This window comes from Aulostomus chinensis, chromosome 17, assembly GCF_037954235.1.
Source record: "Aulostomus chinensis isolate RoL2024-O1b breed Wild chromosome 17, RoL_Achi_v1.0, whole genome shotgun sequence".
NCBI lineage: Eukaryota > Metazoa > Chordata > Actinopteri > Syngnathiformes > Aulostomidae > Aulostomus > Aulostomus chinensis.
The window spans coordinates 10220555-10245447 of NC_141336.1; the positions used below are offsets into that span (position 1 = coordinate 10220555).

Here is a 24893-nt window from a genome sequence, read left to right on the forward strand (position 1 = left end):
CTCCTTGTCTAACTGCTCTCAGCCGGCCAGAGGAAAAAGAGTGAGAGAGCCTCTGCAGCCTCATCCTGGATGGGAACACTTTATGATAATCACCAACATTTTCCCCTCCGAATATAATACGCAGGGGTCTTTGCCAGACTGGGAATGCACAGCCAACGAGAGCATATGGTGCAAATTTTGTGTGAAGAGTGTGGTGAGCGTGGTCGCATGGCCCTCTGAAGCCGCCAGAGGCATCTCCTTTTCTTCCTCTCTCGCTTTCTTGACCTCTCTCTTGTCTTCTCTGCATTTCCCACTTGTGCAAATAATCACCTGTACGGCTGCCATTGGCACCTGCTAGTCTTTCAGAAAAGTTCACAAATTGCGCACGGTAACGCTTACATTCGAACCAGGAAACCACACGGCTTTTCCATTTCAGGGAGAGACACTTACATGTGTTACAAAATCTGAGCTCTATACAAGTTGTTTTGCCTTCGACACAGTTTCCAAGTTTGAGGCTTCAAGGGATACGGAATTTTTCAAAAACTTTTATATATATTTTTTAAATTTTCTCCTTTACCAAGATTGTTTGGAAGAGTTGATCAATCTGTCCCACTGGTGTCTTTATTGATAAACAAAAGTATTTCAACAATAATATGCAGCTTTCTCTCTAAATATATGCTTATTTCACTTAATTTTATCCAAGGAAGTTCAATTAAGTATACAACACTGCAATAATATGCAGTGCAATGCACAAATATTAAAGCTCTCTCCTAACTTGAATGCAAATAGTTTCATTGTTTAACTTCTCTAAACTTTTTCAATGTTATCAGACTAAATGGATCACATTCTGATAGTAAAAGCAATCATTTGTGGAGGATGTGTCATGCCGAAAACAATGTATCCGCTGTTTTATAGCTGCAGCAGTAAAAACACGTTTTGCACTATTAAAGCTTGTATCTGTTATTCATTTTGCAATCATTTTTGCACCATCAAAGGTCACCCATACAAAGATGGTTTTAATTGGTTGAGAGCACAAATAAGTGTCAAAATTCACGAGCTCAATAACTCACTAAAATTGTCAGATTAGTTTCCAGATTCAGTTGCCATGCATTTATTTCGATTTCAAATAAAATATTTGTAGATGAATACTCGGGGGAGATGACTTTGCATCTGTTGCTTACCCCAAAATGCCCCTAATATACAACCAGGGTTTAAGATTTGAATAATGAATTACTGAGACACTGGACAGCAATCCAAAATCCACATCTCCGTCCTGTCCTGCATAAGATCTGATATCTTCATTGTTTCTTGCAAAGGTGTGTATGAACCTGGTTCCAGAATCTGGGCACAGTTAAAGTTTATACACTGCTGCTACAGTCGTCCAATATCTACTCTAAGTTCCCTCTCAGTTGACAAATGACCTTTTGCTAACATGCTCAAACACCAATCAATCGTCTCACATACATTTGCAGGACACTTCTATGAATTTATTGGAACTCATGCTGGGACAAGTGGATTGTCAGGTAGTAAATTTCATTCTAGTTGCGTTAATACTAAATTTTCAACCCTTTAACCTGTTATTCTAATTGGTGTTTAATTTTGCTCTTTCTTTACATGCATCCACGCATGAAACAAGCTACTGTACCTGCATGCACCCAACCAGCTTGATTTTTCTCATATTTACACTGATGGTGCCCATGGGTTTGCTTCAGTCAGAGTTAAATGTGTCTATTATCTACAACTCACAGAATGTACTCATCAAATTAGAGATAAACCTAGGAATCATGATCTGTGTGAGTGTTGTTATTTCTGTTGGCTTGTAGCCTGGTTTAATCAGGAACCATCAATCTTCATTCAAAATAAGATAGCCTTAAAATACACATCAAATGACTCAAACTAATCTACGATTCTAGAATTAATTCATGTTTCTAATCCTTCAAATGTTCCTCAGAAATGTGTTTTCTGGTCTCATCTCTGCTTTGTACATGTCGGGTTTCTTTTTTCCTTCACAGGGTCAGTAACCGACAGGCCGCCTGGGCCGCCAAACTCTGGTAGAAAGGGTGAGTTGAGATCTGCTGTATGTTGTGTGTGCACAAGTGTGTTCTGTTTGTGACAGAGAAATCGAGTTCAAAATGTCTTTTGACCTAATTTTGTTCCATCTGGGCTCAAAGTCCATATTTGTGCTGCGTAGAAAGTGTTTATACAATAGGAGAATACATCCAAAATCTGGGCATTTTTTTTTGTTTGTTTGTTTTTTGTTTTTTTGGCATGTGAGCTTAGATATGATACAACAGAATAACCCATCCTCATGTCTTTGCTAAACCTTTGTTAGTCTGTTTAGCTACATTCTGTTTCTCTTTACAGTTTTAGCATTCCGCCAATATGACGAAAATAGGTCTAGGTCATGCAATCAATTTTCTTTGTTTAAAAAATAAAGGACTTTCCTTTTACAAAGGACAGACTGGCCATCTTCTATTTTAAAGTCCTTTGCTCTGATGTTTGCTATGTCTAAACTTTTTTAGAAGTGCTCTTTATATTTCACATTAATTGTCTGAACTCATTTTTTTTTTTAAAAAGCAGAGAGAAAAAGTGGAATAGTGAGAAAAAAGAAGTAAACGTTTTAGTCCACAGACCATCATCATCATCATCATCATCATCATCATCATCATCACAACAATAATACTTTTCAGTCTGATGTCTACGTGTTGACTCTTTTTCTGACTTTGTCACTTTTTTCAGCAAGAAATTAAATTTCAAATTTTGTATTCATGGAATCTCTATTTTTTTTTTTTATCAGTGTGAGGAATCTTTTTTGAGTATAGCGAAATATTCTCTTGGCCTCTCATATGTGGTTTTAAAAGCCTTGAGTCAAGAGACCACACTAGCATGATTATATTTATTAAAAAAACAACTCAAACGGAGTGAGTGCAAAAACCTTTTTTTGCAGAATAGACAGTAGAATTTTATGTAGACGTAGATGTACGAGATGCAGCGGTGTTGCAGTGAGCCTGTCAGCTCACCCACCTTCAAACTCAAGCTTATGCTTCCGTCAAACACTGACCTTCTGTTGGTAAGCAGAAAATCTTCTAGAGATTCCCAAACATTTCAATTGAGGAACCTCAAAATTGGGGACAGAGATTGTTGATTCCCACCACACTCAGAGGTGATTATAGTGTACAGACGTTGCACACACATGCTCTAATAGACCTATTTAAAACACAAAATTAAATTAACGAGAAATTAAACATCTATTTTTATAGCATGGGGCTATGTATGAAAAATGAAGGCCTATTTAATGCTTTTAAAACTTTTTTTTTTTACCTGGTAATCAACTTGCAAATTATGTGTCTTGTATTCCCAACCCACAGTTTGTGATCCTGCTGCAGTGCGAGCAATGCATTACAGAATCTGTGCTTCATTCCCAGCATTTATAATTTTGGGGGGGCACAATTTTCGAAAATCTAAAATTTGTAGCAAAATGACGGTTACAGTATGTGTGCATGTCCCTGACTAGTGCTTGTTCCAGGTATACGCTAGTCTGGTATGAGTCTGGTAACCATTATACTGTATCTGACATGTACAGATTAACCAGATTGGGTCATTTTATCTGCCTTCCTGTGATTTAAGGACCTACTTTAGTATGTGTAACCCAAATCCAATCAAAGTTTTCTGTGGTTTGCTTTTAATTGAATTATTTCACAAGGATTGTTCCAGAAACTACAAACCTGCACATTGGTAAGTATTCTAGATAGCTGAATTCATAGTTTTATAGAAGATCTATTGCAATTTAACAATTTCTTAAATTGAATTTGATATTTTTTAGGATTTTAATCATTCGTTAGTTTCAGTATTACACTATGTTTGTGCCAAACCATGGAGATAGTTTGCTCATACTTACAATACACCAGGCATGGCTGTGACTTGTCACATCAGTGGAGCAGGTCTTTTTTTTAACCTGTTATACTATTTATACTGTTTATGTGGAGATCTCCTGCTGCTCATATCGCAGACATTATCAGCTGCACTGCCTGTACTTTATTCATTGTTTTAAGTACGGTATCATGGATACACTCAGAGTTAATTTATCTATTCTCACATATAATTGAACTGCGTGGTCACGTGTAGATAGAAAAAATTTGACAATCTGTTACACGGCTCTGCAACTCCCGTGGACTCTGTAGCAACTGATCATAATGGAAGCAATCTGCAAAAACAATGGTGTTACATTGTGGATTACACTGCAGACAAAACAGTAAAGGTCTAATATATGTTAAAGAGTATAAGGAAATTGTTTAATTTAAGTACTACAGCTGCAAAAAGACAAGGAAAGAGAAAGAGTGTTTTAATGAGATTCTGATGTTCTCCCTAAACTGTGTTAGAAAAGATAGTCTGACAGTTTATTTAGTCTGTAACTGATCTACCAAGAGACTTGAACTTTTAAGAGGTTTAGTAAAGTTTTATAAGTCATGTGGTAAGCATCTGGCAAAATCAAACACGTACTGTATATAAAGGTACAAGAGGAATTCTTGTTCATGCTTCTTTTCAGAACCAGAAGGTGTTACTCATTCAGTGTGATGTGTGTGCTAAAATAAACCACTCCCAAGGATGATGCAAGAGGAAAGCACAAAAGCACTCCTGCACTTGAGAGAAATGCTTCTTCCCATTAGAACTTGATACTTAAAATCTAAAAGAATAACTGATGATGGCACTAGAGAAGGACGGACATCATCTTGTCATGGACAAAGCAGGTTAGATAACCAGTATCAGTAATCCACCAAATCCACAGGGACTCATTTTCTATCAACACCAACCATCATTAACGATTCCCAATTTCATGTCCATCTTCCTCCTTATTTAGAATTTACTCACAACCAGCATTCAGGTTCAAACAGCAATCAACATCACTATCCCTGACCATACAGAACATCTTATTTGGACAGTCAAGAATGATTAAGTTCACACCCCTTTGTTCCTGCAGAGGTGTGTTTGGATTAGAAGTGGGTGGGCCTGTACCTATCAACAGATTCTACACCTGCACTGCTCTCATGCAGGCAGGAGTAGAGGGATACCTGATGGGGGAGTGTAAGTCTGTGTGTGTGTGTGTGTGTGTGTGTGTGTGTTCTTTTCATGGTATGATTGTGAGTGTGTGTTAATGTTTGTTTGTGCCTGAGTGATAGTCGAGAAGCATCTGTGGGTGGTTGTCCTGTGTTTTTCTGTTATTCAGTCTGTCTATCTGTCTTTTTTCTATCTGTCATGGCCGGGCCATGTGCAAATCCCAACCATTCAACAGTTCTGGAGAGTAGATTGTATTAACCTCAATAATGGTAGTCTCTTTCCGTTTCTTTCTCACCCTCAATCCAGACGATGGCTCCAAGCCCACACCCACCATGGAGACTCACGTCCCCCCAGAGGGTGATGGTAAGTGTCACCTGAGGACCCCTTCACTTACCTCTTTACCTAACTGACTTAATTTTATTTATACCAACCAACATGATTTATAAAGGAAGTTCTTAATAATTATGCTTTGCGTGCTTTTGAGCCTTACTATATAATGAGTTTTTCAAACCCAAGATGCCATTTCTTGAGAATGCAGAGATATATCAAATGGAAACAACATCAAAAATGAAGCATGACTAATATTTTTGGGAAAACTGTGATTATAGAGATAGTTTTAATTATTTTTGTAGGAAAGCTAAATTTGAAATCTGATTCTAGCGCTGGATTAGCCCAGTTTAAAAACTGTGACAGGTATTGATCTCTTAATCACCTGTCATTACAGAGATAACAGCTCCAACACTGTGGATCAAACAGTTAGTTTATAAGGAGAACAAGCAGAACAGTTCCTCTTCAAGGAAGCAAGGTGAGACAAAGAATTTCCCGTTTTCCTCCCGGTAAAGTTAAATGAGATAAAGATTTTATTAATGCTGTTTGCATTCAAAAATTATAGTTAAATTAAGGCTTGATCTTTACATATTAAAGGGATTCATAAGACCCTGTCATTCTGAGAACTAAATGTATGATGAACTGACATGTCCACCTCATGGTATAATCACCTCCATCAAAGGAATACACTAATATTTTGGGAAATGTTCTTATTCTGCATCCTCCTAAGAGTCCAACAATAAGATACCCTTCTCTCCTCTGTGCGCGTGTAAGTCCAATAATCAGTGGTAATGGATGATCTGTGTAGCATGGCTTCGTCAAAAGTCACCAGTTATTCTTCAACATGGTATTGGCCTGTATTATTAGAACTAGGGTTAGAATATTTACCATGAAATAACAAATTAAAATGCTAAGATATCGTGCTTTTGGAATCCTATACTTAGTCAGAACTACTTTGCTGACTGGGTACAGAGATTTGAAGTTGCTCATCAAAATTTCAGCCAACAAACAAAGCTTTTGTTGTTGAATTTAAGAGCAACTGCAGCTACTAATCATGACTGACTTGGTGAGAGAGGATGAGGATGATTCCCTCTGGATAAGTTGAGATCTTGAATAAGACAAAGGTGTGCTCACATTTCTCATTCACCACCACTGATTATGCTCAGCTAACAGCAGTCAGCTAGCTGGTCTCCATGTGTCTCAGCTCCCTAATGCAGCATAAGAAGAGAAGGATATCTATCTTCTTGTCTTGGCCTTGGAGAAGATGGCAAATACCCTTAGTTCCCAAAAAGGCACATTCCACATATATATATATATGTGTGTGTGTGTGTGTGTGTGTGTGTGTGTGTGTGTGTGTGTGTGTGTGTGTGTATGTGTGTGTGTGTGTGTGTGTGTGTGTGTGTGTGTGTGTGTGTGTGTGTGTGTATCCACGTGGATCTCAAGATGACATTGAAAACATCACCAGATAAGTAGCTTGTACCAGTTAAGAGTGCTGTTAAAGACTGTCATTTTGGCTACAGTATAACCAGCAACCAAGCAACCTGTCTAGGATAAAATGTAAAACATTTCCAGTTTGAGTACCACCCTGCACTGGTAGGATTACATTTTTTATGTTTTTTTCCTTTGCTGTAATTTGTTTAGCTTTCTCTGTCTCCTTTTCAATTATGCCTCGCCATGTTCAACACCCTCTGGGCAGCTGGACCGCTTTAACGTTGATTCACTCAGTCAAAGAGGGGCAGTCAAGGAGGGGCAGTGTCTGGGTGTTTGTATATTGACAGCTATAATGCAGGAATGGTGTTTGTCATAGCCTGCAAAATGTCTTTAAGCTTTACTTGCAGAAATAAATGTACTAATATATAGAATAGATTGACTGAAGAGAAAACTGTGTTGGTGTGCCACAGTTAGTTTCTTGTTAATTTGACTGAAAATGCCCACTTTTTCTAGTTCCACATCAATTTTAACTTAAACCACCGAGCAGATTTCATTTCTTCAAGATACTGAACTCCCCATCTTCACATTATAGAAACTGAAAAGGGTTCCTGATTGTGTGTAGAGGTTGCAAGTAACAAAGAAGTATAAAATAAATCTTCAATGGCTTTGTAAAGCCCCTTTCACACTGCACCAAAAACCCGGGTCAACGCGGGTTTTTGGGCACTCTGAAAGGGTCGACTCGGCATTTCGACCTGCTTTGACCGACTCGCCAAGCGACCCGGGTGTTTAGTGGCTTGGCTTGGCTCGGCTTGGCTCGGCTGCAGTGTGAAAAAGGCAACCTGCGTCGTCTCAGGCTTCAGGCGACCTTCCTGTCACATCCTGATTTTGTCGCTGTGCTGTCTGGCAGGCTTCACCTGTAGCTTCTTCAGCTACCTTCCAGACGAGCCAAAAACTCAATCCTCCTTTGCTGCATTCGCGCTCGGACATTTTCCAATCTGCGCAGAGTTTGTATGCTTTGCAAAAGAGACAACATTGCAATGCACGCAACAACAACGCTAACATTCGACTGGGCGACATCCACGTTGTCATTTTTTACCTCTCAGTGTTACGGTGCACGTCTGTGTGAAATGATGACGTGTTCAGCGAGATGACGTACAAGAGAGAAAAACACAGGCACGCAGCCGTCACAGCGGGAGTTCAGACCCAGCTCTTCTGGAAGCGTGAATGTGCCCTGATGCCGAGCAAACGTGGGTCCAAAAACCCGCGTTGATGCACGTTTTTCAGTGTGAAAAGTGTATTAGATAAACTAGTCAAAAAGCTGAAAGTAAAGAGTAATTGTCATATTTGCTTGAAAAATGAGCTTCAATGATTGATTGCAATACTGTATTTGATTTTCAGTCAACCTCCTATTTGAAAACCTTCTACAAAAACAATGACCGTCACCAACTGTATAAAGGCTTATTCAGTCTTGACTTCTGAAGATACTGGATGCTAATTGGAAACAGCATGCTCGCATTTCCCAAGACATTTCAAAGAGCAGTTACATCTTCCATTATTCATATGTTTTGAATGAAGGCCATCATTCATATTTGAGTGATGAGATGCAGTGGGGGAACTGATCAGTGCAGCAAGGAGGATCCTATATTATGTTCACAATAACTGCTCTTTGGAAGTTCTGTAGAAACACCAGTATCCTGTTTTCAATTAGCATCCAGTGTCATCAAAAGACAAGTGACAAGGACAACCAAGGGCGAGATGTCATCACATATGAGACACAGGCTCACTGTGTCCCAGTGAGTCTGTATGTGATTGCTTGTGCATGAAAGCAGTACAGACAGTACATGTACTAGGTTTGTTTTAGGATGTGCACATCATAAAATGAGTTAGAATACATCCATATGACCCATTAAATTGTCCTGACTACTCTTCACTGGTCACAAAACCAACACCATCCTTCAAATTACACTACTGCTTTCTTATGTAGAGACTGTTACTAATTTACATAATCATGCTTTTTGAACAGTATTTACCTTCATACTGATGTACTGATGCATTATGGTGCAGATGTAGACAAATGGTGCAGAGGGAACAGAGGTAGAGAAGTAATACATTGCAAGGAGCACAAAACATTTTGTGATGTAATGCAAAAGTTACCGCATGGTAATGTAAGTTATTGTTAGAGAACAGAAGAAAAAAAAATCAAATAGAAAAAAAACAGGGCGGATCTTGCTGTGATCCCAAAGACCTCTGTACACATGCCATGTAAATGTAGGACTTTCATGGCATGAGAAACAGAGCCTAAGATAAGCGCTTGAAGCTGTGAAAGCTGACATTTGGTTGCACTACAGTTTAAATGACTATCCAGAGAGAGACTAGAGTTACACTACCCAAGCGGTACACAGCAAGTTATAGTTCCAGCTCTATTTTGAATTTCAAAGTAAATTATGCATTGTATTGTATAATATCATACTGCATAGTGTAGCAGTATACCATGATAAAATCATATCATGATCCATGTGGTGTAATACATATCATATTGGGAGAGGCAGGGTTCACCCTGGATGGGTCACCAGTCCATCGCAGGGCCAACACATATAGACAGACAACCATTCACACTCACAGTCACACCTACGGTCAATTTAGAGTATCAATCAGCCTCGTCCCCTCCTGCATGTCTTTGGACTGTGGGAGGAACCTGGAGTACCAGAGAGAACCCACTCAGGAACAGTGAGAACATGCAGACTCCACACAGAAAGATCCCGTGCCTGCGACGGGATTCAAACCCGGGACCTTCTTGCTGTGAGGCGACAATCGAACCACTGCACCACCGTGCCGCCTCATTAGATTCTTTTCTATTAACCTCAAAGCAGCCCCCCTTTGTGCATATAAACCATACTGTTCATTTACTGCTCTCTAGCTTTCTTATAGTTATGATTTATATGATTTAGAGCAATGCAGAGATTGTGTTGGAGAAACATATTTGTTTAGGCAAAGCCCTGAAAAGTCAATCTTTCATATGGTTGCTTTGCTGCCAGATTTTGTTACAGTTGTTACATGTAGCACTCTGCGTTTTGTTAACTGCAACTTTTGCAGACAAGGATCAGAGGATAATTTGCACAAAAACCTTAAGTCATACAAATCATTTTCTCCTCATTGTATTTGATTTTTTTTGTTTTGAATTAAAGACCTTTGCATTGAGGCAAGGTCAGTGCAATTACCAAACTAGCTCTAGTGATGAAACGCAATATAATTGTGTAGCTGGGTTACAAATAACAAATAACAAATTTTATGAGTGAACTCCATCGTCTTTCCGTTTCACTTCAGGCCATAAACACACACATACCTACTCTCGGAGTGCGTATTACTAACATTTCCGCTATTTTAACTACGGAGAAGACATGCTAGAAACAATATTGCAGTGATTACCCCACAGCTGAAAGCCATTGGAGTGAAGCCAACAGGATAGAGCAATGGGTGGGGGTTAACTCCAGTGGGGTGGGGGTGGGGGGTGGATGAACAAAATCAGAGAGAGGAAAGAAAGATGAAAGAAGAGAGGTTAAGGCTTTGTGAGATGGAAGGAATAAATTGATGATAAATGAAATGAAAAAAGAGAACTGAGGATATAGAAAAAAGAGAATAGTTTAAAAATAGTTCCACTTGGCCAAGAGCCTGGAAGACGAAGGCCTATTTGAAAAGCATAAAATGGAGTGAGTCTGTTCTCAGCACAGATACCTCAGACATCTTTTGTCTATTATCAATTTACCCTGAAGAAAAGCACCACCACAACAAGAAAACTGTTACAGCTAGAATCCATTTGTGTGCGTGTTTGCTAGAACAGTATTTGTTTTTGGAGGCTTTTTTGTCATTCAGTTCCTATCAAGGGAAGAGAAATAAGATAAAAAATACAAAAAAATAAATAGAGTAGAAATGCAGATAGCCAAGGCCAGCAAAGAAGTCGAATGTAGATTGAATTTCATGTCCCCAAATCTGAGCGTCTTGCCTTTTTTCATTCATATGTATGAAAACTATTTTCTTTTGGGAATCCCAGTGCCTGGCGCCAGTATAACCTCTGTATAATAAACACTGCAAAATAATTTGGATATGAAGGAACCTTGGCGAGGACCAGAGCAACAGCATGGCCTTAAGAACACTTGAGTGTGAGTCTTTGCAGGGGAAAAAGTTCTTTGGTGCAGGGATGCATTTAGTCCTGCTGGCAGCCTGCTGCTGACCCTGCTGACACCCTCGTCTCTGTCTGTATGAACTGGATGGATGACGAAGGACTGTTTTGCTCCTCTGTTGGTGTCATTTTTTGTAAAATACATTTTGTCACAATGTTTCTCCACAAAAGAAATCTGCCATTATATTCCATGCTTGCTGAAATCTTATTAGAGACACAAGTTTTCTTGGCCACAACAGCATAGGACTGATGTAGCTTTTAAAAATGAAGTATGAGATCAATTATAATGGGCAGCATGGTGGTGCAGTGGTTAGCACTGTTCCCTCACAGCAGGAAGGTTCTGGGCTCGAGCATGCGGCCTTTCTGTGTGAGTCTGCATGTTCTCCCTGTGCCTGCGTGGGTTCTCTCTGGTACTCCAGCTTCCTCCCACAGTCCAAAGACATGCAAATGGTGACTAGGCTGATTGATACTCTAAAGTGACTGTGGGCATGAATGTGAGTGGGAATGGTTGTCTGTCTATATGTGTTGGCCCTGCTATGGACTGGTGACCTTTCCAGGGTGAACCCCGCCTCTCACTCGAAGGCAGCTGGGTAGGCTCCAGCCCCCCCGCGACCCTTAACAGGATAAGCAGTAGGAAATGGATGGATGGATCAATTGTAATGGGGCTGCTTGTGTTTCTGTCTTCTGCATGTAAAGGTGAGAGTGTGTTAATGCTTTAGATAGAATGCAGCTTCTTTGAAGTTGGGCTGAACAGGTTAGGTTAGGGCTACCAACCTGTGACCATCACCTCTCAATGCCACACTGCATGTTCCTGGCACATCTGTTAAATTTGTGTACCAGCACCATAGAAATAATGCTGCTGTTGGGGAGAGTTGCACTCACAAAATCCCTGCTTTAACAATGTCTAACAACAATGTCTAAGCTGTTGTTACACCAGTTTGACACCGGATTCTTGAAATCTGGTTCTTCACATCTAGAGATCATTTTTACATTTAAACACAAAGCACTTTAGGTGAGGGAAACATCATGGTTTAGGGTTAAATGATAATGAATGTTAAATGAATGATAATGATGCTACGAAGCTGGATTAAACCTTAAAGGTTAAGGTTTGGCTATGTGAATATTAGATTAATATGGTGTTAAACACGTGACTTGAACAGGACTCAAATCTTTCTTCTGTTCCATAGTCCAGTGTTATAACAACCACTCCCTGATGGAGACTGTCTTTTGTTTTAAGAACAGAAACCACCACCAATCGCATGATGCTATTGAACCAGAAAAACTGACTGATTTCCACTGGCATGCCACAGTGTGTTAAAACTGTGTGACACTGACAGTGCCAGCGGAAAGTTTTACACATTGTGCCATGACGTCATGTGAAAATAACATGATGTCATGCCACAATGTGTAAAAACTGATCGATTTCCACTGGCATTGTCCGTGTCACATAGTTTTACGCACTGTGACATGATATCATGTTAATTTCACATAGTTTCTGTTGGATGCTTTGTAGCAAACAGAGATTTGGATAGCTCTTTTTGTCACTCTGTTTTGGTGTCCACCACCTCCTGAAGAAAATGCCTGGTTCTTAACTGTTGAAATCTAGGGTTTCTTTGCAGACATCTTGAACAAGTCAGTGTGTTATTCTTCTATTACTGTTAGATTGCTTTGTGAGCTGCAGAAACTACAGCCACTGAATGGATTAATCACCTCCATAATGTGAAGATTTACCTTCACTACTTCCACAGAAATGCTTCTAACAGCTAGTGTGATGCTGTTATTGCAACACACTTGAAATTAAACCAAAGAATGGATCAGGAGCGGTAAATGCACTCTTCATCTCCATAGTAACAAGCCTACAATGCAACTTTGTTGTATTTGGCTTAAGAGTGAGCAATGGCCTAAATGGATGTGAATGTAAATACAGTGTGTTGAGACAAAATGTGGGACAAGGTGTTTCAAGCTGAGATGAAGAGTATACTGGCTGATAATTGTATGGTAGCAATGTCTACTGGCTGTTGTTTTTGTCACCTTGTGAGTATGTGTGTGTGTATGGTTGTGTGTGTGATCATGAGGTCCTGGAGACATCTACTTTTGAAAGAAGTACAGCAACCGTTTTGTATACTCTGACATGGGTTTATACTGTATGTATATGGATAAAAATTTGTCAAATCAGCCTGCATGCAGTCTCAAAAGTTTAAAGGTGATGCGATAAAAAGTTTGAAGATTGGTGTACATTCAGCCCTAAAGAAAAAGGGGAAGAGTTTAGTTTCACTCTCATTTAATGCTTGTGAAATACGATAAAGTAGTGAGTGAACTCTTAATTTTACAGGTTTCATAGTAATAATAAGTAGACCAGTAATGGTTTTCTCTCTAAATATATAATTTTAACAACACCAATACATCATCCTGTCACTTAAAAAGTATAGATTTTGTTCCTAATTTACTTTTGAACTCTGCAAGGGGGTTATGGAGGTTGATTTTGAGTTGTCTGCATGATAGCAGGATTATGATGAAAGTTCAGAATAGATTTCCATGATAATCTTTGACCTCAGTGAAGAACCCATTCAATTTTGAGACAGATGAAGATCTGGATCCAGATCCAGTCTTTTTTTAATCTTCTTTTTTTAAGCAATTAGTGAGATCATAATAAATGATGATACAAATTCTGCCCTATTTATCAATCTCAGGAAATATTATACAGACCATTATAAAAAACACACATATTTCAGTTATTTTGAAAACATTTTTAAAGACATATCAAAGTTTCAGTTGTGGATTTACCTTGGCGGAGGTCTGCTCTCTCTGAGTTTATTTCTGGCTTGTTAAATACCCAGTCATTTTCTTCCAACTCTGTACTAATTTCTTGGGAATTATCAGGTAAGTTTTTACGAATTTACTCATGATTTTAACATGCGATTATAATGTCAGCATCACCAACAACAAAAAAGAATATGGCTTTTACCAATCAACGGAAAACAATAGACATCAAATTTGAAAATACATTTTTAAAAAACAATTTTGAAGTATTTGAAGGCAGCCCCCCCCCCAAAATATAGATAGATATAAAGATATATATATATATGTAGAGAGAGAGAGAGAGAGAGAGAGAGAGAGAGAGAGAGAGAGAGAGAGATAGATAGATAGATAATGAGGTCTTAACTATACAACATCATTTGAAATGGGGGGATGACTTTGGGTCCAGTAAATGAAAAGTTAGAAAGCCCCTGACTCCAATGCTTCATATTAGAACACACTGAGGCAGAACACTATAAATTTGCCAAATGTTTCTCCTGCGTATGAAAATACTGAGGCGGCATGGTGGTGCAGTGGTTAGCACTGTCCCCTCACAGCAAGAAGGTTCCGGGTGTGAGTCACGGTTCGGGCACAGGATCTTTCTGTGTGGTTGTCTGTCTGTATGTGTCGGCCCTGTGATGGACTGGCGACCTGTCCAGTGTGTACCCCGCCTCTCACCCGTAGCTGCTGGGATAGGCTCCAGCCCCCCTGCGACCCTTAACAGGATAAGTGGAAGAAAATGAATGGATGGATGGATGGATGGATGAAAATAGACTTGACCAGACTGGATCATGTTTACATTAGTAACAAGATGATCTCATCATCACATTCATCTCTTAAACTTGTGACAGTCTTTTTTTTTTTTTTCATGAGTAGATGTTTGTGGTCCCTTGATTATCTATATTGAGTGTGTTTCTCATGGTTTTAGAGAAAGTTCCCTCTTGTGATCAGGAGAGACAGAGTGCCCTGGATGAGGCTCGGCAGAATCCTCGCGAGGCCATTTTCATCCCTGACTGTGGGCCTGGAGGCCTTTACAAACCTGTCCAGTGCCACCAGTCTACAGGTTACTGCTGGTGTGTTCTGGTGGACACTGGACGACCCATTCCAGGAACTTCCACCAGGTAATACATCTGAGTACTTGGCTTAAACCCCAGATGCTTGAAGGACTGAAAACTGGTCGGTAGAGGAAATGGTTTGTTTCCTGAAGGGGAGTCTGTTTCGAAAGGTGGGTTTATGGTTTACAGCATGAGATATGACTGTTGCAATTAAAACAAATTTTACTATTTGAATCAATGAGATATTGACGTGTTTTTCTTTAAATTACATAGAATAATCCCTGAAAATTCATCTGCACAGTCTAAAATTCTTTCCTCCTCTCATTGATATTCAGTGACCAACGTGAGGTGATTATTTCTGCATTTACAAATTACATTTTATAAACGACACCATGTTGTCACTGGACAGCAATGTGCAGGCTCATTATGGGTCCTGCAGACTATGAAAAACCAAATGACAACTTGCATTTAAAAAAAAAAAAAAAAGCAAATGAAACACACATGCTCAATTTTCCATCCTATTCAAGAAGCATTGATACAATGGCCAGGAGAAAACGAGTCACGCTACACATAATGTTACGGCTCTGAAAGAAAGCTTTGTAGATGTCAAACCAAATTCATTTATTGAGGTTAATTTCTGACATGTTCACAGATGAACAGTGGACATTCAAGTTATTGCCAAAGAGCAAGTTATAATCTTAAAAAGGAAGAATTTGAATTCATGTGTTCAAATGTTAAGGAAGATACTTCTCTGTTTCGATAACAACCTCTGGTTTTATCAAGCTACGTTTGAATGAGAAACTCCACTTCAGATTGTTCTGAAGCTTAGGGGAACTCAGGCAAATCTTTTGTTGTTTGTGTTTGGTCGAGTCTTCGGTTCCAGTCCAGGTTTGATTTTTCTACAACTGCAAAAAAATGTGTCAGCATGGATGTCTTTGATGTCTCAGGTTTTTCACACATTGCAAAGACAGTTTTATTCTTTCCCTTTTCAGTTCCTGCTGTCCTCTCCTCTTTGTGTAACAGGTACCAGACGCCAGAGTGTGACGGTGCAGCACGTTCTCGTGTCTTGGACACAGAGGATCCATTCCAAGGCAGAGACCTGACAGGTTTTCTTTACTTTTCCTGCAGTTCAAATTTACTTTTGAGTTGGGATGACAACTCGATGACTTTTATTTAGTTACTGGCTAAAATATTCATAAGCACAGCTATGTTTTCTTTGTCAAGTTCACGGAAACTCACCGGCTTTTGAGTAAGAATTGGTCAAAACTGAGGATCCCCAAAGCAAGCAAAAATCAGAAGTGCAGAGGTCATAACCTCGCTCATACTCCTCTGCCCGTGTTACTGCTCACTTACTTTTGTTACCCCTCTCTTTCCCCATCATTTAAAGTTGCATTGTAACTGCTATTTAATTCCCCATCTGGTGAGTTTACAGAGTCAAGCATGACTCCTGGCTGTGCAGCAGATGTGTGGCATGTTTTATGGAAGGTGTGAGTGTTGAGGGGTGCGGCACTAAGGCTGTGGGGGGCTGTGGGGGGTGTTGGAGGTAGTGGAGATATTTTGTGTACTGTAGAAGGATGTTCTGACCCTCTCAACAAAGCACTATATTTCATGGCTGTCACACAAAGGTGAGGGGAGAAAAGAATGCTTGAAAGGGTAGTCTATGCACAGCATGCTCTGTAGGTTCGGGCTCTCCGTACCCAAAGTGCAACAATACAACGTCTGTGAGGTGATGAGCACTTCCCCTGAGAACTTCCCAGTTCAGTTCTTAGAATTTAAAACCCAAATATTTGAACATCTGATGAAAATGACTTTGGCCTTATCTGACTCACAAACGTGATTTAAGATGGCGATTTGAAATCATGCATATGTTACTGTGTATCGTGGTCTGACAGGACAGATATACATTAAGAAAGAACTCTGGCTATGTTATGGTTATGGTTAGCTTGGCTTACATACCTCAGTGGCAGTCCTTTGTCCTTATCCTGTCAGAACCCTTCTGATGCCAAATCATTACAGGTATTATTCTAGAAATAATATATAAATTAGACTGTAACGTATATAACACCTTGCAGCTTCAGATAAGGCAGTGCGGGAGTTTTACTTATGTGACAAACATTGAGAAAGTTATCACTGAGATAAAAGAATTTTGTGATTGGTGAAAAGATGCTTGAGCGTAGATTCATGGCTCTGGCTAAAATCATCAGTCACAACAAGATTTTGTTCCTTGAAATGGTGGAAAATACAGTGATTTAAAATCCAGAACTAGTCCAACTGTTTGGGGTGGCTGTGATATGCAACCATATATAACAGACAGAGGCACTGTAGCATGGCCCAGCCACAGTCACAGTACTGATATTGTAACTTTGAGTAATGTGTTTATTTGAATGTATTTATAGTCTTGATAGGAACAACATCAAATCTAAGTGGCCAATAACCTGTTTGACGCTGCCAGTGTTTCTGCACCACACTGGGCCCTTGACACCTTGCCACATAGCCTGCATACAACATAATGGTTTGCGCTTCATAACACCCTAATTTAACACTTGGGTTAGGGCACAGCAAGGCAGTGCGTCTCCAAGCTTGTCCTGTCATTAATTGGTTTCACCTGGTGGGGCAGTGAACCACCTCCCACAGAATGCAATAAGCTAGCACAAAACGAGTGAAAGGAACTGAACAAGAGAAGAGGACCAGGAAGCTAGCAAGAAAAATTACAAAAAAAAAACAGACAAAATGGGAAGATTAATTTACTCTGCAGCTGTTTTTGAAGTTCTTCTTTAAGAGACACAATTAGGGGAGAAAAATTTGCACTGGTTTAGCGTGCTCTTAAAACCATACATCTGGGCAATTAAAAAGAGCTACCAAAGGTGTTCAGAATTGTGTCATAAAAGTTAACAGGTCTGCACTGCTCAACAAAGCTCTCTTATCACCACACACTTCTGTTCCACCTCTCGACCATGTGCCTCAGCTCTGTTTTTCTGAAGCCTTACAAAACCACTGAGCAATGTATTTTGCTTCAGTTATATATATTCATGATCATTCACCAGTAATCTGCTATTTCACCTACACACCTGGTTTGACATTAGGGGTTTGCATGCTTTGTTTTACTGTGTAACAACGCTTTTCCGTTTTTGACATCTGTTTTACTGGGGCTTTAGAGGCGCTTTGGCTTTGTTGTGCTGTAATGACTCAAATTAGTTGTGGAAGGTAATTTTGTGTATTTTGTCCTTGATTTGTGCCAGGTTGCCCAGAAGGAAAGAAAGTGGAATTCATTACAAGCTTGTTAGATGCCCTCACCACAGATATGGTTCAAGCCATAAACTCACAAGCCCCCTCTGGTGGTGGGAGGTAAGTAATGTCACAAATTATGGGAACATAATCCCTGAGAGGGATACTTTTCTTCATCCAAAAATCGAGGTCCTCTTTTTTCTCAAATCTTTTACCCTAGTTTTCTTAAATTCACAGTAATATTTTTTGATTTGGGCTTGAAAACTGACAGGGTTTTGGTTTTCATTTTCCATGAAAACAAAAAAGTATACTCTCACTTGGTAAACCTCTTGGTAACCCTTGGTAAAATGAATGAAGTAAAAGACAACATCCCTGCAATAAATTCTCCTTTCGAATGGATTATTTTTAATGATCTCTTTGAGAGAGATGTTGACTTGTACTTCTCTGACCCCTGCTAGGTTTGTTGAGCCTGACCCCAGTCATACTCTAGAGGAGAGGGTAGTGCACTGGTACTTTGCCCAGTTGGATATCAATGGTAGCCACGACATTAACAAGAAGGAACTCAAGCCCTTCAAGAGGTACCTGAAGAAGAAAGCCAAACCCAAGAAATGTGCCCGCAAGTTCATCGACTACTGTGACCTGAATAAGGACAGGGCCATATCCCTGCAGGAGCTGAAAGGTTGCCTGGGCGTCAGCAAGGAGGGTAAGAGAGGAAGAATGGGGTGTCAAGGAGTAGGGTCATGACCTTGGCGTGACCTTCAAGCCATCTGGAAAAATCAGCATATAAAATGCTGTTCCTCCAACACTCAGCTACAATGGCAAACCTAATGTGAACTGAATTCATTGAACTGATGGTGAAATTTCAAAACAAGAATGCATTTTACAGAAGAATAAACAATTTTTTTTAACCAATATTAAAAATGGTGCTTAGTTGTGTTATTGTACTAATTTAAAGGTGGACTCACTGATGCTGAGAAATGTTTTTTGATATTTAAAATCAATAACCATACAAAAAGTCTCTTCTCTTGAGAAGCTCCACTCTCTGTCTTACTAGACTGTGAAGCAGTTAGCAATCTGCTAACTCAACATTAGCACTGGGAAGGCTATGGTTCAGCCTTGTCTCAGTCAGAGACAGAACTCAAACAGTTCTTTGTACTTTGCTGTGAAGTCACTGTAAGACCTATCATAGCTCACAAGTCTCGATGAGCAAAGAACATTATTCTGACAATTCAAGCTGGAATGCACTTGCAGCCAAAAGTGAGGTGAATAAATATAAGCTGGTCATGGTACTTGACAATTGCCCTAGATATTTGGTCAGCACACACAAAATGGACAGCTTGTGGAGTCTCTGAATTTTCACAAAGAGCATATTGTGCAATAATTTCTGACTCCATCTTTGATTGTGATTAAGTGAATTTGATTTTCAATAATATTTCATAATGTCAGAGTTACATCACAGTCACTCAGTACTTTAGAAGAAGGGATGAAGTAATGTGGTGCAAGAGACCAAAAGATGTGTTGCCAGTCTAAAAAAAGGACCAGTTTAAATAAATAAGGTGCTCCACCTACAGTAGCCCTAACGGATGAATCTGTCTTGGCTGCAAAACTGGGTAGTAACTAGTCATCAAGAGTTCCTAGACTGGTCCTATCAATCAAAATGATACACAGCAAAGAGAAAAAAGAATTAAACTCATGTAGAGAATTAACATAAGTATATGTAAGTGTATTTCAAGAAAGAAAATTGTAGCAGTTGCGGTGTTTTTATATCAATAATCAAAACTAGCTTCTGCATGTTTAAAAATGGATAGGGTTTAGTTCACGGCAAATTTATTGGGATTAGGACAAAGCAGCCTCATCAAGTTTAATCTGCTTTTTTGTGCTTTTGCAGGTAGCTCAACAACAAGCAGCAGCCAAGGGACAAGGCAAGGGACAAATTTGTTCCGTAAGGCTGACTAATATGCTATTACTAACCGTGGCTTTGAGTGCTATCGTTGATTTGTTGGATAATAATCTACTAACAAGTGCACATTAGTTATAGCTATTTGACACAGCAGCATTCCAGTGCAAAGCTTTACATGATGATTTATCTTGAATGTTTGCATGTATCCATCTTTTCATGTGTATTTATGTATGTTTTTGTATCTGTGGCGTGGTATGTCATCATCTGTTCTGCTGGTATTTTGGATAGTTGCTCAATGATATGAATATCTCCAATTGCTTTGCTTTTAATGTGATTAAGAGGCCTCAGAAGCTTGTTCTTAATACACTCTCAAGATCATATTGTACTGCCTTGCCATTTTGATTTGGACAACAACAACAGGAGCCAATGCAGCATCTGAGCCAGTTGAGTAGCAGCCAAAGAACTTATACAAAGAAGCAGATCCAGAAATGTTTTCTAGATGTCTATTTACTCAAACAATTTAATAGTAAAGTGTAAACTCTTCAGCCCAGTGTCAAGCTAACAGTTTCAGATTTACAGGTAGTGCAAAATAATTTCTATTGTGGTTTGTTTCAGTTTGTAATTAGGTTCAGTTGTAGTTGAAGCACACTAGGAGCTGGACCAAGACGTTTTTGGAGAGATGATCTCAAACTGGTTCCTTTGGTTTGCACCAGACTATTGTTACTGCTCTCACAAGCACACTAACAGACCACAACAGACTAAATGCCGGTTTCTGAAAGCACCTCAGCATCACATTTTGACACCCTTACATGTGAACAGTCACATAATGGTTATAGTACAACATTGTGCTGTGATACTAAGTACTATAATGTATGAGCAGATTTACAAAAGTTTTAAACTTAAAAGTTACTTTCAAGTGATATACTGAGGTCTATGCCTGTCTTTCCTTAATCAGGAATTGACAATTTATATGAAAATGTACAGTATGTAATATATAATGAATAAATGATGTTTGCATGGGAGGCGGCACAGTGGTGCAGTGGTTAGCTCTGCACCCTCACCGTAAGAAGGTTCCAGGTTCGAGCCCTGGCTCTGGCATGGGATCTTTCTGTGTGGAGTCTCCATGTTCTCCCTGTGCCTGCGTGGGTTCTCTCTGGCTTCCTCTCACAGTCCAAAGACATGCAAGAGGGGACGAGGCTGATTGATACTCTAAGATGACCATAGGTGTGGCTGTGAGAGTGAATGATTGTCTGTCTATATGTGTTGGCCCTGCGATGGACTTGTGGCTCCAGCCCCCCTGCGACCCTTAACAGGATAAGCAGAAGAAAATGGGTGGATGGATGGATGGATGTTTGCATGGGAATGATACAGTTGTTTATGACGCTAATGGACCAGTAACTGGCCCATAAATCTTCCCTGGAGAAATAACTGGTTTTGTTGGCCCCTACAGGTCCTTTGACACCAATTTGCTGAATATTTTTCTTTTATCCTGTCTAGGTGTTGTTCTTTCTCTCTCTTGTCTTGTTCATCCCATTGGGATTTCCCCATTTAGCCATTACTAGTCCCATTGGTTGTGTTGATTCTGGCCAGTGGGCCGATTCAGCTCCACATAGCAGTGAGGTCATGTGCTTACCCTGGCGCTGCCCTGCTGTGCCAAAAGAACAGTGGCTCAGAGTGGGTGAAGTATAAGGCCTCTTGGACTCTTGGCACTTCTGCCAGGATAAACAGCATTGGTATTGGAAGAGCAAGGAGGCTCGGCCAGTTGTTTTAGTTTTAGTCATGGAGTCTCTCACCTTCAGGAGCTGGAGGAAAATGGCCAGACAGTTTTATATGGCCCTTGTGTTGCCACTCAGAACTAGTGTGATGCACTGTACTACATGTTAATGATAAAGGAGATATCGAGAGCTTGCTCAGAAGAAACAGGAGTCTGCAGAGACATATGGCATCTGCTTTGACTATGATTGACGGCCATTGTGTTCAGTTATGGCTAACTGATCTTAAATGGCCTTGATCCCCTTAAGTCAAGCTGCATTTGTCAAGCTTTAAATCTTATCATGCTCAGTTGCAGCTTAGGATCGTCATTTGAGTGTTGTTGGACATATTTACAGTTTACAGCACGTGCTTTTTCGTAAAGGATTAAGAGCATGTGAGGCAGGGTGAAGCACATCTGCCTGAGGCTCTTTACTCTCCACATGTTGGCATCTGCAAATGAAAACATCTGAACACCTTGTGTGAGGTTTGAAGTCCTGGGTAGGGTGGTATCCATCCTCTGTAGAGACTAGAAGCCTCATTATAGATGGCAAATGTAATGGAAGCCCTAAGTTTGATTTTGCTTCTCACAGTCAGACAGCAGGTCTGATGTTAATAGCATTTTGCCAAGATCCTGTAATGAGCAAAATACAAAATATGTTTTGCAGTTGAAGTTCTTGTATTTAGATTTAGCTGAAGGAGTCATTATGTTCTTTTCAAACTCAATTTAGAAAGAAAATAACATACCTGAATTAGTACAAATGTGTGGTTTGGAAGTAGTTATATCTCACATAGAAAATATACCATATATTAGAAGTATAGAAGAAGAAGCTACTGATGTTTTGGTGAACAAATTCATCACTCAACAAAATCAAACTGTGCCTGCTGTAACTGCATGATTAATAACACTGCAAATTTGAAAATAACCTATCTCGCATAAGTGAATGCATTTAAAAGCAGATGTCGGGACATATATTAAATCTGCAGACTCGATTTTGGAGGACCCAAGCAAAATTGGAGTGACATTACCCATAGTTATTCAGTGCGTTTACATTACATTCCACAGTGGACTGGTTGGCTACAACTTGTTATTGCGCCCATATATATGGACACATAAGATAATCAGGGCTCATTAACACTGTGCCTTGTTTCATATTTTATTGAATTGAATGTGGCAATATTGAAATATAATACAGTGCAAACACATTGGGTCAGTGGCTAGCATGGTTGAGTTAGGGTTGCTGTGTGTTGCCTCATAGCAAAGTCCTAGGTTTGAGCACCACATCCTACGTCTATTTTGGAGTTTGCATCTTATCCCCAAAAGTCAAATCAAAGACATGCACATTGGGATGTTTATACTCCTGACCGCAGCATTGGTGTTACCTTAGCTGCCCTCTGCTCCACAGATGATGGGTTAAAGGCAGTGGGGAAAAGTTGTTGTAATCCAGTGAATGTTTCTTCTTTGATAGGAGTAAAAGTAGAATAATATCAGAAATAACATCAGTGTGATATAATCAGATTAACAGGCTATCTATTTTGAATTTACTAATTAATGGTGTATTTACCAGCTGATCAATATCCCCCTTTATCTACCCCTTTGCAATGATGCTTTCACAAATTAACAGACAGTTTTTATAGGATCTGTGCTATCACCTTTTCCTCTGGTTATTGTGCTTGTGTGCTTAAAATAGAGCCTTGATACTTTTTATGATAGTCCACTATAACAGCAGATCACTCTTGGCGTCATGTCTGCTGTCTTATATCCTCCTCCTTTCCTCCTCTGTCTCATTTCCTGCTTTCTCTTCTCTTCTCATTCTGTTTGTCCTGGCAGTGTCAGTCATTAGCCAGGAATGAAAGGAGGGTATTATGAAGCAGGCCTGGCACCAGAGCTGCAACTTCATTAGGGAGCCCAGAGCTCTGTCCACTAGAGCCAACAGCAATTACATGGGACCACTTGTATTTTAATTACTGTGACATCACCTCAACACACTGTTCTGTGTCAGAGGTACCTGAGGTGACCAGAGAGGATTATGATTATTAGATAAGCTTCTTTGCTTGCCATCACAAGCTGAGTTTTTCTGGAAATACGGGAGACGACCTTCTCTTTTTATCATCTGTTCTACAAGAGACTAAACTCAAGGCTTTCTATCCGTCCACTAAGTTACGTCTTTTTCCTCCAGTTGCCACCAAGTCTACCACTACTGCCAGCCCTTGAAACAAGTGTCTTTATCAGCTGGTCCCAGGTGAGCCAAGGTGATTCACTGCTAGACAGGGTCCGCTTTCAGCTTTTTATCACAAGTGGGGCCAAGGTGTCCAGGGAGAGCCAAAGGAGCTTTGTGTTGTTAATAGCACAGACAGTGTCCTCAGTGACTCAGAGGAGAGGAAAGCTAAAGGCTTTGGAGCCTGGTAATTGCGAAGCAGATTCCTCAGCACAAGTGGAGGACAGTCAGAGACATTTATGTGAGGAACAACATGACCTAGCTGGAAAAGAACAGGCACCTAACGCTGTCTGGGAATACTATGTTTTACAGACTAATTCACTCTGAATATATAAACAATATAGAGTAAAATGTCATTTGTCCCAGTAACTGCCACTGCCGCTTGCTGTAAGTGTCCACATTGCAACTTAAGAACCACTTCCCCAAATCCTAAGAAAATGGACGTTTTCAAAGGTAGATCCCTATAATATTGTTGGTCCCAGTCATTAAATTCCTATGGCAACGATATTGGATTTTTGATTTTCACATGATCTCATATCTGCCTTGATGGATTGCTTTATATTTGTGACAGTTCTTTAACTAGAATAAATAAAAAAGTATTTGAAGATTTTAAGCACTTATAGAGCACTTAAGCTGTCTTAAGTCTGAGGCTGTGGACAAACCTGTTTAAATGGGTATAAACCTGGGTGACACTGTTTTTGAAAGCAGATTCATCCCATTGTTATTGTGAGTAGATGATGAGTTGTGTTTTTTTTCTTTTGGATGTCATGAACACTGTCACTGCACTGCACTGCACTGCACTGCTTAAGTAAAAAGTGTCAAAAAACAACCAAACCAAAACACTGCTGCAGGGTCATTTGACTAGGGAGTAAATGCTTATTAAACCTGTTCCCACTGAAGGAACAAGTCAGATTTTAGCAGATTTTTGGACAGTGGGAACCTCAACCCTTTGCCCTAGATTATTTTCCCTGTTTGTGTTC

General features: G+C 39.7%; 1 protein-coding gene across 7 annotated transcripts in view; it reads left to right on the plus strand.

The window, feature by feature from the left end:
- The window catches only part of smoc1 (SPARC related modular calcium binding 1), a 68272-nt gene that overhangs the window by 36069 nt on the left and 7310 nt on the right, over positions 1-24893 (plus strand). For 2 of the 7 annotated variants that reach the window (XM_086182421.1, XM_086182423.1), the window contains exons 6-14: positions 1452-1502; positions 1992-2039; positions 5308-5397; positions 5759-5839; positions 14694-14886; positions 15844-15926; positions 18060-18165; positions 18504-18748; positions 19934-19987. In XM_086182421.1, the coding sequence (XP_086038547.1) occupies positions 1452-1502; positions 1992-2039; positions 5308-5397; positions 5759-5839; positions 14694-14886; positions 15844-15926; positions 18060-18165; positions 18504-18748; positions 19934-19987 (951 nt within the window). The remainder of the gene's footprint in view (positions 1-1451; positions 1503-1991; positions 2040-5307; positions 5398-5758; positions 5840-14693; positions 14887-15843; positions 15927-18059; positions 18166-18503; positions 18749-19933; positions 19988-24893) is intronic. The other 5 variants (XM_086182420.1, XM_086182422.1, XM_086182424.1 and 2 more) reach the window with 4 other exon arrangements.